This window comes from Thamnophis sirtalis, unplaced genomic scaffold, assembly GCF_051295495.1.
Source record: "Thamnophis sirtalis isolate CommonGarterSnake01/CBP01778 unplaced genomic scaffold, rThaSir2_p1.2 scaffold_12, whole genome shotgun sequence".
NCBI lineage: Eukaryota > Metazoa > Chordata > Lepidosauria > Squamata > Natricidae > Thamnophis > Thamnophis sirtalis.
In genome coordinates, this window is record NW_028261392.1 from 32,315,074 (window position 1) to 32,331,462 (window position 16,389).

At 36.4% G+C, this 16,389-nt stretch overlaps 1 protein-coding gene across 1 annotated transcript in view; it reads right to left on the reverse strand.

Annotated features, from left to right (window-relative positions):
- Window positions 1-16,389, reverse strand: part of MRPS9 (mitochondrial ribosomal protein S9) — a 45,490-nt gene that overhangs the window by 12,068 nt on the left and 17,033 nt on the right. The window contains exons 3-5 of the mRNA XM_014066947.2: window positions 6,646-6,708; window positions 6,520-6,550; window positions 6,083-6,162 (exon numbers count right to left, since the gene is read on the reverse strand). Coding sequence (XP_013922422.2) covers window positions 6,083-6,162; window positions 6,520-6,550; window positions 6,646-6,708 — 174 coding nt within the window. The remainder of the gene's footprint in view (window positions 1-6,082; window positions 6,163-6,519; window positions 6,551-6,645; window positions 6,709-16,389) is intronic.

Genomic DNA, 16,389 nt, shown 5'->3' on the forward strand with positions numbered 1-16,389 from the left:
AATGTTAAGAAGTTGTACTCCCTGTAATTTTTCTATAATTTCTTCATTATGATGGAATGCAACAAAACATCTTGCCCTTGGCTTGCTCTGTTTCAGCCAAAACAAATGCAAATGGCCTGTCAGATGACAGCTGCTTGATAAGGCCCCTCTACAAGACCTGCATGCTTTACTTTTTTCCGTGAAACTTGGGATGAAAGGCAGAAGGCAGGAAGAGAATTAATGTAGCATACAGTCTAAAGGCAATGCTACAACCGTGATTAAGTAGAAAAGCTAAAAGGCACAGATTTTCCACAGCCTCTCTGCGTGCAACCCATCCGTGTAACAAGTTGACAGGCATAGTGCGTCAGCTCCATCATCCTCTCCGACAGCTAAAACGCAGCGCTGCATCCCTTTTCAGAGAAAATTTGTGTCTGCACCATGAAGCGTTGTACATTATTTCTTAGCACTGCAGGGGGGCTCAAGTCCATATGGAACCTTCACAAATATTACCACAGATCAAACCAGCAGCGTTTCAAGGCAGATTTGACATACCTATTTAAATGAACAGTAGGGGTCCTCAGGCTGCCTCAGGCTGTGCAGGAGAAAACTCTCTGGAAAGCCTAGGCTGCAGCTCCATTACTCAGCAAAGACACCCTCTACATTTATCATTCATTTCATTTCTGCCAGGGCAAGAAGCTCATTTGCCCAAGGTCAACCAAAAGAAGAAAAAAAATAATTCCTCTCTTCTCCTTCTAAAGAAATAAATGTACCTGACAAGTGGGGATTTTGTCCTTTGGGTGCAGAGAGTACAAACGAAGATAATTCCAACAAACACAGGAAAACAATCCTCTTCACAGAGAAAGTCCTCTAAATGCTATTGCACCTTTAGTGTTACAGCATCCAGTAACAAGAGAAACGGTCTTTTGATAGCAGCACTATGCTGAAAAGTGTTACTTTATTTTTCAGGAAAATGGGCATTTCATTTTTCGTAACCATCAATACTGATTCAGTTTTCCTGAAGTCAAGGGACTTAAGGTTTACAAATGCATATACTGTGCAAATGCAATAAATATTGCACCTTGAGATAGATAAGTTCAAAGAGTACAGAGGAAACCCACCTAGTAATTGTTCAGTAATGAGAACAGTGGGGGAAAGAAATAGTATCATCCTGCATTTTTTAGATTTAAAAAGAAATGGCAACTGAATACAATCAAATTAAATATTGGACTTAAAAAAGCAGATTTCAATAAAGTGAGAGCAATATTAAAAGATGGATGCCAAGTTTTTTTAAAAAGATATAATAAAATCAGAAATCTAAATAATGTCAATAAACACTAAACTGAAAACAGTGGAAAGAGCTTGTGTTGCTCTATTGTTCAATACTTCTATTAATTAATTGGATCAAGTAATGGAGGGAATGCTCATCACATTTCCCAAGAACAGTTGAAATAACTGGGCTTATTTAGCCTTTAGGAAAGATGATTGAGTATGAGTACAATACAATTCTCCAAGTATTTGAAAAGATGTCACAAAGAAGAAAATAAAGACTCGTTTTCTCTCATTCCAAAGCTGACAACAAATTAATTTAATTTACAGGAAAGCAAATTCTAATTGAATGTTTGCTTACTTCTTTAAAAAGAGGCAGTTCTTTCATTTGTCTCTGGATCTTACACATGCGCAAATTTTAGGAAAAGCTGCAGAAATAATTTTAGATTCTCTCCAGAGAAAATCCAGATTTTGTTATAATTTTCCAAGTTAATAAAAAAAAACCTTCTCAAATGGAAAATAAGGCCATATGCTAGCTAATAACTTACTAAATGAAAACAACTGAAGGAAGCAACTGAAATACAGAACAGAATAAATAGGGATTAATGACCAATCATGGGATTAGAAGATTTCTATCAGTATTTTTGATGGCAGAGTCACCTCTTATCTCTTCAACCTAACAGCCATAAGGGCAGTGCGAGAAAGGTGAAGTGAAAGTTGCTGCAGGGTGCTGTCTATAGTGCCAGAGCAAAGTTTTAAAGATAATTCCCCTGCAATTGAAATTTGAGGTGGAATTTTTATTTATTTATTTATTTGCAAGTGCTATATAGTATCCTGGCCACTAAGACTTTGCTTCAGAATGCTCTAAGAAAAGTTAAGAACACATGGTACAAGTTCTTTACTTTCTTTAGAACTCTCATATAAGAATGTCTATTGGTAGCCTTCAACTTACAATAGCAACTGGGGCCAAAATTTCCATCGCTATCCAATGCAATTGTAAAGCATGATTAGCTTGGTGATGGCAAACTCTGCAGTCACATTAGCCATTGTTAACTGAATCCCAAGGTCGTTTGGTGAAGCAACTTCCTGCTGGCTTCCCACAATCAGAGGCAGTGGGGAAACTGGCAGGTAGTTGCAAGTTCCAGACCTGCAGGCAGATAAATAATTATTGCCAGGTGGGCGGAGACAGATGTGTGCAGGGGTGGGAGAAGGAGAGTATGTGAGAGGCTCAATATAGATATATGAAAGATTAGGGAAGGAGCAAAGGGATATACTATAAGCACCTTGTAGATTGGGGAGGTATGAGATGTGAGAAGCACAGCGCAAGTTGAGGGGGCACATGGAGTGTGTGAAAAGTTCAGTGCAGGTTGGAAAAAGATGAGAATGAGTGGGTGGTCAGGAACAGGTGATGATGCAAGGGGGCACATGAGAGGTGCTGTGTGGGTTGTAAAGGGTGCAAGGGGATGCAAAAAGGTATCACATGGGAGGAGGAACCAAGGTCACAATGATATGGTTGTGCGGTCTCCATGCTCTGAGACCGCAGCCAATACTTTTGTCGCTGGGTGGTCCAAACGGACCTAAATCATCCCGAAGAGATGGTGAACAGGAATACATCTTGCTGATCTCAGGGATATCGCAAAATCCCTCAAAAAAGCAAGAGAAGTTCTTCAAGCCGACGACAAAAAATCCAGCCAAGACTGACGAAGTCGGGGCGGCTCCAAAACGGAAGGATATGGAAAAAGAAAGTGTTTCCAGCTGGTGAGAAACTTTTATTGTTTTAAAAAGAGACTGCCTATAAAAACTTAAAAATTAATTTAAATTGAAGAATAGAAGAGTCAAGCGGCGGAATTAAATTTGGAATGGTTTTGGACAATGGTTATCTTACTTTTTAAATGCTATCTTCATGGATGGAATTTATGCAAGCCTTTTGAAATGGATGGATTAAGTTTTCTTCTTCTACCTTCCCTTTATGATTCTCTGTAAACTATAGGCTAAAGTTTTCTGCTTTCATTGCTGTGGCTATTTTTCTAATCCATTTAAAGTTTGGACTCCTTTTTCTAACTTGAAATACAAAAAAGATACAAAAGGAAACTTTTTAAGTGTGTTACCGCTGCTCGGAGGCTGGGAGGTTTTTGTTCTTTCACAGATTGTTTTTGACTTGGTACCACAAGATTTTATTGCTTGGCTACAAAGAGTGATAAGAAGGAAAACACACAGATGGCCCTTTGAAGTGGAAACAACATCCTTTGTGAATCTATGCTTTAATCTTATTAACTTTCCAAGCTAGAGCAGCTGTGTTTGTTAGAATGGCACAACTTCAAAAGAAAATAGAATTCTCAAATTTGCAAAAGATATGTTCAGAAATACAGAAATTATCAAATATATATGAAAGAATAGATGAAAAACTGGAATACTTAGAGCACATAACAATAAAATATGATGGAAAAAATTGAGGATGTTTATCAAATGCAAAACGGGGTGATTGAAACTCAAAAAACCAAAGTGGAAAATGAATATAAAGAGATTAAACCTGCTGATATTGATGGTAATTGGTTTGAAAATGGAAAGAATGGAATACTGAAAGAGGAAGTAAATGGAGGGGAAATCTATTCCAGAGGGCAGGATATAGAAGAAGAAAAAATTAAAGAATCTATGGACTCAAAGAAAGAAATTCTACTAGCAAAAGTATTGATAACACTGCTGACAATCAAAGACAAGCTGAATAAGGAAACAGAAAGAAGGCATCAAGATTATATGAGAGATCTTACAAGCAAGGAGTTGCTAAGAGAAGTCCATACAAAGCTGATCAAGAAGATGATTAGAGGATTGGCACCACAAATGGCCATGAGATTGTTTTGTTATTGGAAAGATACAGGTTGATAGATGGAAGAATATAATTTAAAACTAGTTAAACATAGTGAAATTTATTGATAATAGATATAGCTTAAATAAATAATTGATAATGTTACTAATATATACAATGTGTAGTTTTATGATGAGTATAATTGGATATGAATATTGAATGGTACCCATATAAGGAAGATTAGCAATCCCTTTGGATTATACATAAAGGTTAATAACAATAATAATAATAATAATGATGATGATGATGGTGATGATGGTGATGATGATGATGATGATGAACTAAGTTAGATACAATTAAAGTTTTGATTATTAGGGGGGAAATGTTATGATACACGATACAGAATAACAATGCATATATAAATATGGGTATAACATAAGGAAACTGGATGTAAACTTTAAACAGTGATTTGAAAAGGAGGATTAGAAAACTTTGTTATTAAATATTATGGAAGTTTAGTTAGAACAGGACATAAGGATTTAGTGTTATTGGAGGATTTTAGAAATAGTAATCGAAAGGCCAGTATGTGGTTATGTATTTAACTTTGGTATATTTTATGATGAAGGACGTTTAAACAATTATAGTCAAATGAAAATGGAGATATAATGATGGTGACATGTATAAATATTTGAGTTAAAATACTTATGTTAATATGAACTATGTTTGTTGATTGTGGAAGAGATACACAAACGGTTTTTTTTTGTAACCAACTGATACACTTTCTATAGCATGTAAAGAAGGATGATGTATTTGTTCTAAATTAAAAATTAAAAAAATATTTTAAAAAAAGAAGGTATCACATGGATCAAGGATGATGCACAGTGACTGACATGGTGCAAGCAGAGTGGCTGGGGAAGATGCACAGATGGGGGAAACCTACTCCAGGAAGTAGTGGTTTTCTCTGCTAGCTTCTCCACTGACTTTCTGGGAAAGGCAACACGAAAGGTTACAAATAGAAATCATGTGATTGCAGGGTACTTAGTAACTGGTCATAAATTAAAACAGATTGCAGGGCACACAGATTGTGATCACGTGACAGGTGGGATGGCCTGAACTAAAAAGATTGGTTGTAACCAGGGGTGGGTTCCGTCCGGCTTTACTGCCGGTTCATTAGTGTGCATACATGTACAGTTCAATTAAAATTGTTCTGCGCATGCATAGAACTCCAAAAGAAGATGGCGGCGATGGCAGTGGCAACCGGGAAACCAGTTCGGGGGCGTGGCAGGCCTGGGTTGCTGCCGGTTCCAGCAACCAAAGCCACCATACCACTACCGGTTTGGCCAAACCAGTAGGAATCCACTACTGGTTGTAACCACCATTTATTCAGCACAGTAATTTGAAACAATCACTAACTGAAAGGTTGTAGGTCAAGAACTATGAGAAGCACTTTTGCTATCTTCATTTTTGTTCCCTGGTTACTCCTTCAACTTTCTTTTAACCCACTTCTCATATTTTTAGTTTTCACCTTGTCATTCTTTACTGGAAATCTAATTTTAAAGAGAGCAGCCTCAACTATGGTGACGTCCACCACTGTTCATTTATAGCAGATTGACTGCAAACCACCACAGAATTAATAAGCAGATTTGTTGTGTGCCTAAATCTCAAGCTAGTATCTGAATTTATGTTTAAATGTTCAAGTATTGTAAGAATTTCATAAATATATTTTATAATGCTTTCAGTTGAAAAATACTATATATTTTAAATAAAATTATAACCACTGAAGGCTGGCATATGGTTGGAAATGTGTAGTATATTGATGAACAAAGTAAATAAATTATAAAAGGTATACATTTCATTTATCATATCATTACATTTTAATAGCTGGACCTATTTAATACTGATGGACTCAAACCAAAGCTTAATTGGAGAAAAAGCTATTAATTCCTTATTTGATAATTAGTTTTCCTCAAAAGAATATTGCAATTTAAATGTGTACATTGTATTTTCAGGAGGGAAAAAAATTAAACCACTTACATGCATTAAAGAATAGTATGACTGCTTGCCAGTATAAAAAAGAAAATTAAATGGACGACCATCTTCATCCCATTGAATAACTGAAGAAATATAACACAAACAGCAGTAACTATACAACTCTAATCAAATATACAATTCCCCCCAGCCCAAAGAGAATTACACCTAAAGCAGGACACCATTTAGTGTGTTTTGTATTTGAAAGTGATAACATTAACTATTTGCATAATCCTCTCAATCGATTCTTTAAATCTAAACAATGATACAATATATGTGAATGATCTTAGGATTGTTTTCTTTATACAATACTCTTATCCCAAATAAAACATAACTTTCCAAAGCATCTGATTACGTGCTTGGACAACAGAACATTGGATGGGACATATATTAATGCTTTGGAACCTACCCTATGTACAAACCATAGGAAAATCTCCACTTACCACTTGTCTTTGGAAACACTTCCTCAGGGTGCTGTTTAAAGTAGAGAAAAATAGTTTATTAATATAATTATTACTGTACTAAGCTAATTATATTCTGATTTTGGTAGCACTGCATAATGTTCTTACCTTCATCAAAGGCCTGGCCCTTTTATCAAATAGACCAGAAGGAAATAAATAGGCAATTGCTTTCTGTAAACAAAAGTGAAATTAGACTTTTAGAAAACATAATGATAATCATAAACCTCCTATTAGAATATTAGTTTTGATATCATATTATTATTATTATTATTATTATTATTATTATTATTATTATTATTATTATTATTATTTCAAATAGTAGATAATGGAACTAAACGTGTAAGTCCATTAAGTGAGAGTAGATGCAAAAAAGAAAAATGAGGTGTGGGATACTGATGCAACTTCAAAATGAAGGAGAGAGATCTTTAAAGCAGATATTCAAATACATATTCACTTCATGCACATTCCAAAATGAAAAGTTAATTTAAGAGTGAAAAAACTCATCATTCAGAATTAAGAAATCTAATCAATTTAGTATTAACCAGTCATTTAGAATTCTATTTCCAAGTTCTTACATAATTTGCTTGTTAGTTCTACCTGGTAATACTAAATATCAGAATTAATTCATGTACTGTCCTTCTAATAAAGGAACATATATAGTTGAGTTCTCCATGATGTTCTGAAATGAAGAGAAGGAAATAAATTCTCTTTAAAAACCCTAAGAAATTTTCAGGCTAGCTTATTTTGTTTTGATTGTGCTTTCAGGGAAAATAAACATGGTCATTACCACTGATAAATATTTCTGTAAATTTTCAGGAGTTTCATACAATTTCCATGAAGCTAAAATAAGAGGGACTATATATAAACTTTGCTGATTGCTGCCATCATTATTCTCTAGACAGGCATAAATTTTAGCTCCCCTTTTCCCTACTAAAATAGTGGCATTATTGATAAAGCTTGATTTTTAAAAAAAAAAACTGAGTTAATATTAATGCAAGATAAGCAGGAAAGTTGAATCCATTCAAGACAATTTCAAGCTCTTTTGACTGATAACCCCCATTTGTCTATAAAATAGTAGCACTTTACAATTTTTTGGATTCTGGTCATTTTTCACTGTTACAACTAATTCTGTGTGAAAATTCCGACAATGTACTATCAATCAATAGACTAGAAACATAGGTTCTCTGAACCACAGAAGTACTTGAAGAATCTGAATGGGTAGAGAATTGGATTGCTACAAGCTTATAACTACTGGAATGCAAAATTCTGGAATTCAAACAGCCATGAATTTGAATTATTTCAAATTCTAAGCTTTTTTTGCACTTCTGTATGAAGCTTGTTTGTTCCATTATATAGGCAGAAAAATATAATCCTTATAACAATCACCAGAAGGGATTCTAACGAAGTCACTTGACAAAATGAAAAATTGTTTTACTCAGGGAGAAGAAAACATATTTAAAACAGTGGTGTCAAATCCACATTGTCATAGCTGCATTACATGACATATTGGGACTTTTTTTCATTTTGCTAGACCGGGTGTGGGTGTGGCCAGCGCATGTTGCATCTGGCCCACGGGCCGGGAGTTTGACACCCCTGATTTAAAACAAGAATATATAAATTGCTCTGCCTCAATAGGCAATTGAATTGTGACTTAAAAGAAGCTGAAAATCTTAGTTTTTCCTAAGATAAAAGAAAATAATTCATTCACCTGGAGTTATAAGAAGGCCGATTTAATTTTACTTCAACGTTGTACAGTTAATAAAATCTGTTGCTTTGCAAATTCTAATTAAAGGATTCTGATGTTTGTTTCCCAAAGTTATTATGTCAACAGAGATGGGTAATAGGAATAATGTTAAATAATGGAACCAAATAAGGAAACAGTTCTGAGGCACACATTTTATTCAGGTTGGGAGAGACTAAATTTACTGACCAGTTCATCCCAAAATGTGTGCAACAATGGACAAATGTTTAGTTGGTCCCAAGGATATAATAAATGAAGACCTAGGTGGCTACATGCTCCTTGTGAGCATAGTACATAAAAGGCTGTGAAGAAGGCTGTGTATTTTTAGGATTTTGTATTAAGGAGACAACTGGCATGATGTGCTTGAATGATCATTTGTTACACCTGTTAATTATTTTGAAATGTTTTTATTGCAATGCCGTGATACTCACATAGTGCAGTCATATACAATCATGTATAATTCATTATGAGAATGAATGTTAAACTATTGTGTCAAGAAACAGTAATGCAAAAAAAAATATCCACAGTGATAAGAAATAGACTCAAGCAAGCAGTTAATATTTTCTTTTCTGAAGAACTGTGTTGCATTATAATTATATTAACTCAAGGATATTTCTTATCAATAGTATTTTCTGTGGACACAGACTGGTTTGTCAGCACTGTCAACCTACTTAATATGTGTGGAGTGTATAAAGATCTCACCTATTACTTTATTAATATCTTATTGGCATTCCAAACAGGGATTCTGAGAACTCAGCAGCAAACAAAAAGGATTAGCTTGATTTTATAGAAGGGTATTTTGATTCTCTTAGTGGCTTGATGAATTCCCATTTGTTAGTCAATGGGGATATTGTACATACACAAAATAGGTGAACATCCATTTGTGAACAAATGGGGATTAATTATAATGACAATAGAAAAACCCATAGTGAGCCAACGGATATTAAACACCACATAAAGTAACATGTCAAAAGAATATATTATGGAATATTGGGACCAACTGTGTATACATAAGTAGTGTCCTCTATATTTGCTTCTGTTTGATGATTCAAATAATCTCAGCTATGAAAGCAAAAAATCCTGACTGCAACATTGCTATAATTAATGCAGAATAGCCCAATATCTGCATATATGCTAAAGACATAAAAAAACAAGCCTAAGGCAAGGCAAGCCAGTACACCATTAATTAAGATTTTTGCAGGTCATGTCACTTTTTACTATAATGTCCCTATCAGGGAACGATCACCTTGCTCATCTCCTGAAAATTAAAGTCCAGTGATTAAAATGGATATCTACTAAGCAAGTATCACTTGGCTAAGAGCTTCCAAAAATCTCCTGCTAGACACATAATAGGAAAGTTGGTTGGCAAGATCTGACTTTAAATAATACTTTTGAGATATTGTGTAATAAACGCAAAAGGCTCTTTTTCATCTAATCTAATAGCACTTGAGGATCGCTGTATAGAAAATTTACCTGCAGATGAATGTCTGACTCTGCCACAGTCAATTGACCATAAGTGAAGTAATAGTACAATGGCAGTTTAAGAAATCCTATTACAGCCAGCCAACTTTATAATTGTGCTATTATTGTGATAAGAAAAGTATTCATTTTGTAATGAAAATTTCTACCACTTCCTGTGCACATATTTATTTAAAATCTTTTATTTTTTCTTTGCTTGCCATGGAGCTCATACTGTAATTTCCTAAGTAATCCCAATTTTGTCCATTCACACAGTACCTCATCAACCAGATTACATGAGCTGCCTTGAAACCAGTATTCAAAAAAAGAAAGAAAGAAAAGAAAAGTTAATACCATAACTCTTAGTCCAAATAAAGTGACACCTTCATCTGAAGTTCAAAATAAAAACTAGCAATGGATGCATTAAACTGAGAGAAAAGGAGATCATAAAGTAAGAGTTCATATATTCAAAACCAATACTGTATTATATATACTAGTAATGAAATATTCATTGTGGCCCACCCATTAAGAGAAGTATACACTGAGACCATAACAATGTTTTTAAAGTAAATTCTGTTGTAATTTGACAGTTCAAAAGGATTTCAAAGAAAATTAGCATAATCAGGAATAGTTTCATAGGAGGGAAAAAAGATACTTTGTTTCAAAATAATTATACATAATTCCTATTCAAACACAACTATTCTGTATCATATAATATACTTTAGCTGACTTTATAATTCTCATTTTATCAATCATGTTATATTTATTCCAAAAAACAAATTACTATTCAGATTGTACTAAGTCATTTAAGCATTTGAAATATTATGTTTGTGTTGTCCCAGGAATTATTAAATGCATTATATTACTATCATACAGTCTTCTGAAGATAAAATTAATATGTTTTTAAATACATACCAACAACATTTTATAGTATTCTGAAATCTAGGTATTAAAATTAGGTCACATAGTTTTTCCAATGTTCTCAAAATTAACTACAGCAATAAAAATACCGCTTTATTACTAGTAATACAATGGTGTGTGTGTGTGTGTGTGTGTGTGTGTGTGTGTGTGTGTGTGTGTGTGTATGTATGTATGTATGTATGTATGTATGTATGTATGTATTTGTAGATTTTCACGGGTGTAGGTATGCTGCTCTTGTTGTATTTGGGTCTTTTCCCATGTAAAATTGAGATTGTCTTGGCAACGTTTCAGCGAGGTCTCACTCGCCATCTTCAGCTTTAAGCCCAAAACCCAGCCTGAAGATGGCGAGTGAGACCTCGCTGAAACGTTGCCAAGACAATCTCAATCTTACACGGGAAAAGACCCGAATACAACAATAGCAGCATGCGTATACACACACACACACACACACACACAAAAGAAAAGACACTTTTAACATATTCCTTTTGCAAAAAAATTATCTTGCTATTAAAAAAAGAGAAAAATCATACTTTTTCTACTACTTGAAGAAAGTATTTGTGAATGAAGTAGTTTCTTAAAACTTTTTTTTACCCTGGAATAGTAGAGAAATGGTCCATATTTCTCTAACAGTTATCTTGATCCATTCCAGTCTGGCTTCAGGCCCGGCTACAGCACAGAAACCGCTTTGGTCGCATTGACCGATGATCTCTGGAGAGCCAGGGATGGAGGCCACGCCTCCATCCTGGTACTCCTTGACCTCTCTGCGGCTTTCGATACCATCGACCATGGTATCCTTCTGCGACGACTGCGGGAGGTGGGGGCACTGTTTTACGGTGGTTCTCCTCTTACCTCTCGGACAGGTCGCAGTCGGTGTTAGCCGGAGGGCAGAGATCGACCCCTAGGCCCCTAACATATGGGGTGCCGCAGGGTTCGGTCCTGTCCCCCCTACTTTTTAATATCTACATGAAACCGCTGGGCGAGATCATTCGACGGCACGGGATAAAATACCACCAGTATGCGGACGATACACAGTTGTATCTGTCCGCCCCGTGCCAACTCAATGAAGCGATGGACGTGATGAGCCAGGGCCTTGAGGCTGTTAAAGACTGGATGGGGGTTAACAAGCTTGTACTCAATCCAGATAAGACCGAGTGGCTGTTGTGCTTCCCTCCCACTAATTGGCCAAGTGTTCCATCTCTCAGGCTGGGGGGTCAAATATTACGCCCCTCAGATAGGGTCTGCAACTTGGGAGTCCTCCTGGACCCACAGCTGACTTTTGACCACCATTTGTCGGCTTTGACCAGGGGGGCATTTGCCCAGGTTCGCCTGGTGCACCAGTTGCGTCCCTACCTGAACCGGGAGGCTCTCACAACAGTCACTCGTGCCCTTGTGACCTCTAGGCTGGAGTACTGCAATGTGCTCTACATGGGGCTGCCCTTGAAGGGTATTCGGCGACTTCAGCTGGTCCAGAATGCAGCCGCGCGAGCGATCGTGGGTGCACCTCGTTTCACCCACGTAACACCTATCCTCCGCGAGCTGCACTGGCTGCCTGTTGATCTCCGGGTGCGCTTCAAGGTGCTAGTTGTCACCTACAAAGCCCTTCATGGTATTGGATCTGGGTACTTGAGAGACCGCCTACTGCCAATTACCTCCACTAGGCCAATAAGATCCCATAGATTAGGCCTCCTCCGAATTCCATCAGCCGGTCAATGTTGACTGGCAACTACCCGGAGGAGAGCCTTCTCGGTGGCTGCTCCGACCCTATGGAACGAACTCCCCGTGGAGATTCGTACCCTCACCACCCTTCAGACCTTCCGCGTAGCCCTTAAAACCTGGCTGTCCTGACAGGCCTGGGGCTAAAGACTTCAACCCCACCCGAATAGTACGACTGTTGTGTTTTTAACGATGTATTGTCTTATGTGTATAACTTGTTTTGTACTTCCCCTCCCTTTGAATTGTGAGCCACCCTGAGTCCCCCCAGGGAAAAGGGCGGCATACAAATAAAGTTAAAATCAAATAAAGTTAAAAAAAACAATCAATATGTTTGATGTTCCCCTAACCCACTAAGGACCTTCACAATCTCACAGTAATTCAGCATCCAAGTGGTGGCAGCACATAGCTAAGGTTGGCTGGTTTTGAAAAGCTACATAAAGTTAGACCTAGTTAGTATTTTGATGGGAGACCACCCTCAAAAAATTCCAGGGCTACAGATTAGATTACCCAGATGGAAAAAAAAAACATCCTGAAATAAGACCACAAGCCATTTTTATATTGTTGCCAAGAAAGCTACATGGGCACACTTATAATATCATCAGAAGCAATGCTCAATGCTTATGAAATATTGTGAAAAATGATACATCAAATGGAATGAGCAAAGCGAATCAAAAGAGTAAGTTGTATCAAGTTGTACATAGTTCTGCAATACTTAATGAAGCATTATTTCCATTAGAACTTATGATTGTTTCAGATTTCTTTTTATTTGCTTAATGTTAAAAGAATTGCCTGTTCAAAAATAAGGCAGATTCTTTATTCCTTATATTAAAAGTTAAATCACAAAATAAAAAGATTATGTTCTCAAGTCAGGGAAAAGCACTAGGTCAGGACTGCAATCTCTATTAATTAGGTATCCCAGCTGGGCAGCGGGTATGCAGCTGTTAACTTGATCAATGACTTACCTAAATGTCATCTCTACTGATTCGCTTATAAATTACCAGCAAGTGAGACTAATGTACAGGTGCTAATTTATTTAAACTGTTCTCTAGATTTCTACATAGCTTTATAAACTGCATCTGGCACCTAATGTTAGCTGTCAATTGTACTTAGACATGCCTGTCCTAACGACTCTGTTCATTAGAAATGAGCACAAATTATGAAATATTGTGAAAAATGATACATCAAATGGAATGGGCAAAGCGAATCAATTAGAGAAACTTCATACTGCATATTCACACATAGGAGAATAAAACATCCTGATTTCAGAGCACGGTCTATAATACCAATTAAAAAGCAATTGGTAGGCTTCTGTACAGTTATATATCAATTTACTGGGCTTTCCCCCCCTAAGATTCATGGTGTAATTTATAGCTTAGCTTTTTTATTTCTAAAAAATAAAGCCTCTAGTAAAGTACTGTTCTGAGCAAAAACAACCTGTGAAAGCAATGACAATGCTGTCAACATATTTCTTTGTAGGATTTGTTTCAAAATATATATCCAAAACGCCAGAAAGAAAAGAACCGTAGGATGTCTACTTTGGAAATGCACTGCATGCACTGATTAACAGTAGACAACAGGAGATGCCTAAACGCTAATCAGAAGGAATTATTGCCATTCCAAGCGTAAACCCTGATAATTCTGCCGTAGTATTAAGAGGCTTTTATATTTTGTAACAGAAATTTAATTATGTTTAGCAGGCACTGTTACACAATCTAAGTATTTACAACACCTGATATTATAAGAGCAAATTGAACATTCATTATATACACTATGCTTTGCTAAATAACAGCACTGTGCAAACTCCCCCCTCTCCCCAGAAACTGTGCTTTGTTAAAAACTTGAAATGTACTCTCTTTCGAAGTTTTGCAAATAATTCCCAGAACGATTTGGCAAAACCTTTTTGGAAAACTTTAGTTCTATCAGGTTTTGACCAAAGCATAATCCAGGGAGATCACACAGAAAAAGAAAGCCCAGTATAACTCTTCCACATATCAATCTGACCATTAATGTTCCCAGAGTCTTCATTTCTCTACATCTCACTGATTGCCAATGCCACTACTGGTGTGCTTAATTCCCTCCTCCCTGTCCCCGTGAAAGACTTGTACCTAGAATATGCATGCTTTGGTCTGTCGCCATACAAAACATATGTGTTTCAGTCTGGGTATGGACTAGAAGCAGCTATTAATAAGTACAAACATATTAAATAGTATCTTATTCTTTACTGACATTGTTTTAAAAGAAAAAAAATGAGTTCATTTAAATAAGAGTCCAATTTTCAGAATATACATCCATTTTATTGAGGAAACAATGATATCCTAGAACAAGGATAGTCAACCTTTTTATACCTACTGCCCACTTTTGTATCTCTATTAGTAGTAAAATTTTCTAACTGCCCACCGGTTCCACAGTAATGGTGATTTATAAAGTAGGGAAGTAACTTTACTTTATAAAATTTATAAAGCAGAATTACAGCAAACCCCTACCGCCCACCATGAAAGTTGGAACGCCCACTAGTGGGTGGTAGGGACCAGGTTGACTACCACTGTCCTAGAAGAATTGTGGTAAATTATGCTACAACTTTACTAGATTTTACTCCTTCTGTCTCCCCACTTCTGGGAGTCATTTGCTTTTGTCTAGATTTGAAATGATTTTTGCTGCTCAGCTTGCTGCTTTCTTATCTGTTAAAAATGGCATATTTTCCTTCATTTCTACCGAGTCCCAAGGAAAACATGATACAGATTGTTTGGGAGCAAGCTGTGCTGTCATATGAGTACTGGTAAGCCAATACATAAAAAAGCATTTGGGTGGGAAGGCACTACTTGCAAAGAAAATGTGGGTAACCAAACATGCTCCATTTTAACATACTTCCCCTTCCTTTAGATCACGGGTGTCAAACCAATGACGTCACGTGACATATCACAATGTTCTCCCTCTTCACAGAGCTGGGGTGGGCTTAGCCTGCACATGATGCATCTGCCCATGGACCACCATTTTGACATCCCTGCTTTAGATGCTTCTTCATTGATCACATTGAAGACTTCAGTTAATTAATGATGGAGAAAACAGCTGGGAGACTGGGTATATATTGTCATTGTACTGCATAAACAAACATTAACTGGTTGTTTTGTTTTTAAAATTTCCCTCTCCTTACCAGGTCCCAAATTTCTGGGCCAAATCAGTATTCGTTAACATAATAGGGGCAAGATATCTAAATGACCTGATCTCCCCAAAACAAAGAATAGCTTTCTTCAGAGCCAGATTTAACATTCTTCCTTCAGCACTCCTCCAGGGCAGGTATAAGAGAACACCTATAGCAGAACTCATTTGTATATGTGGTAAAGGAGAAGTGGAAGATAATTCACATGTTCTATTACACTGCGAGCTATATAGAGTTTGTAGGTCTGCACATTTTCTCCCCTTATTAGAGAGATTGCCAGGGAGGGCAGACCATTTTTATCTAGGCTTTCTCCTCCAGGACACTAACCCGGTTACCACGTATGCAGTGGCAAAGTTCTGTGCTGCTGCAATGTCCATAAGAAAAAAATTGGCTACAGAAGTATAGTACCATCTTGTACCAATTATCTGGACATACCTTTAACAATCTTTGGACCATTATGTTATTATCCACTTTTAATGTCAATACTTCTTAATTAAATTTTAATGTTAGTATTTTTTAACATAGTGTAAAAACTAATGTGTATTGCTGGTCTTTGACCGTAATAAAGATTTTACTTACTAACATAATAGGTTAAGAAACTGGTCAAGGTGCCAGACATTTCCTTTCAGCATCTCTACTCAAATGCTATTTAAAAAAACAAAGATATTAAGAAGGACGCAGGTGATATAGAAGCAGAAAAGTTTCTGCAAGAGAAAGAAGAATTGGAGTATGGGTAGTTAAATTCCAAAGAACATGAAAAATGAGCCAGAAAAACATGTTTTAAATTTCATTTTCTCAATATTTCTATTTTATGTTTGATAAAATAACTTCAGTCCTGCTTTGATTTTGCTAATTTCAGCAG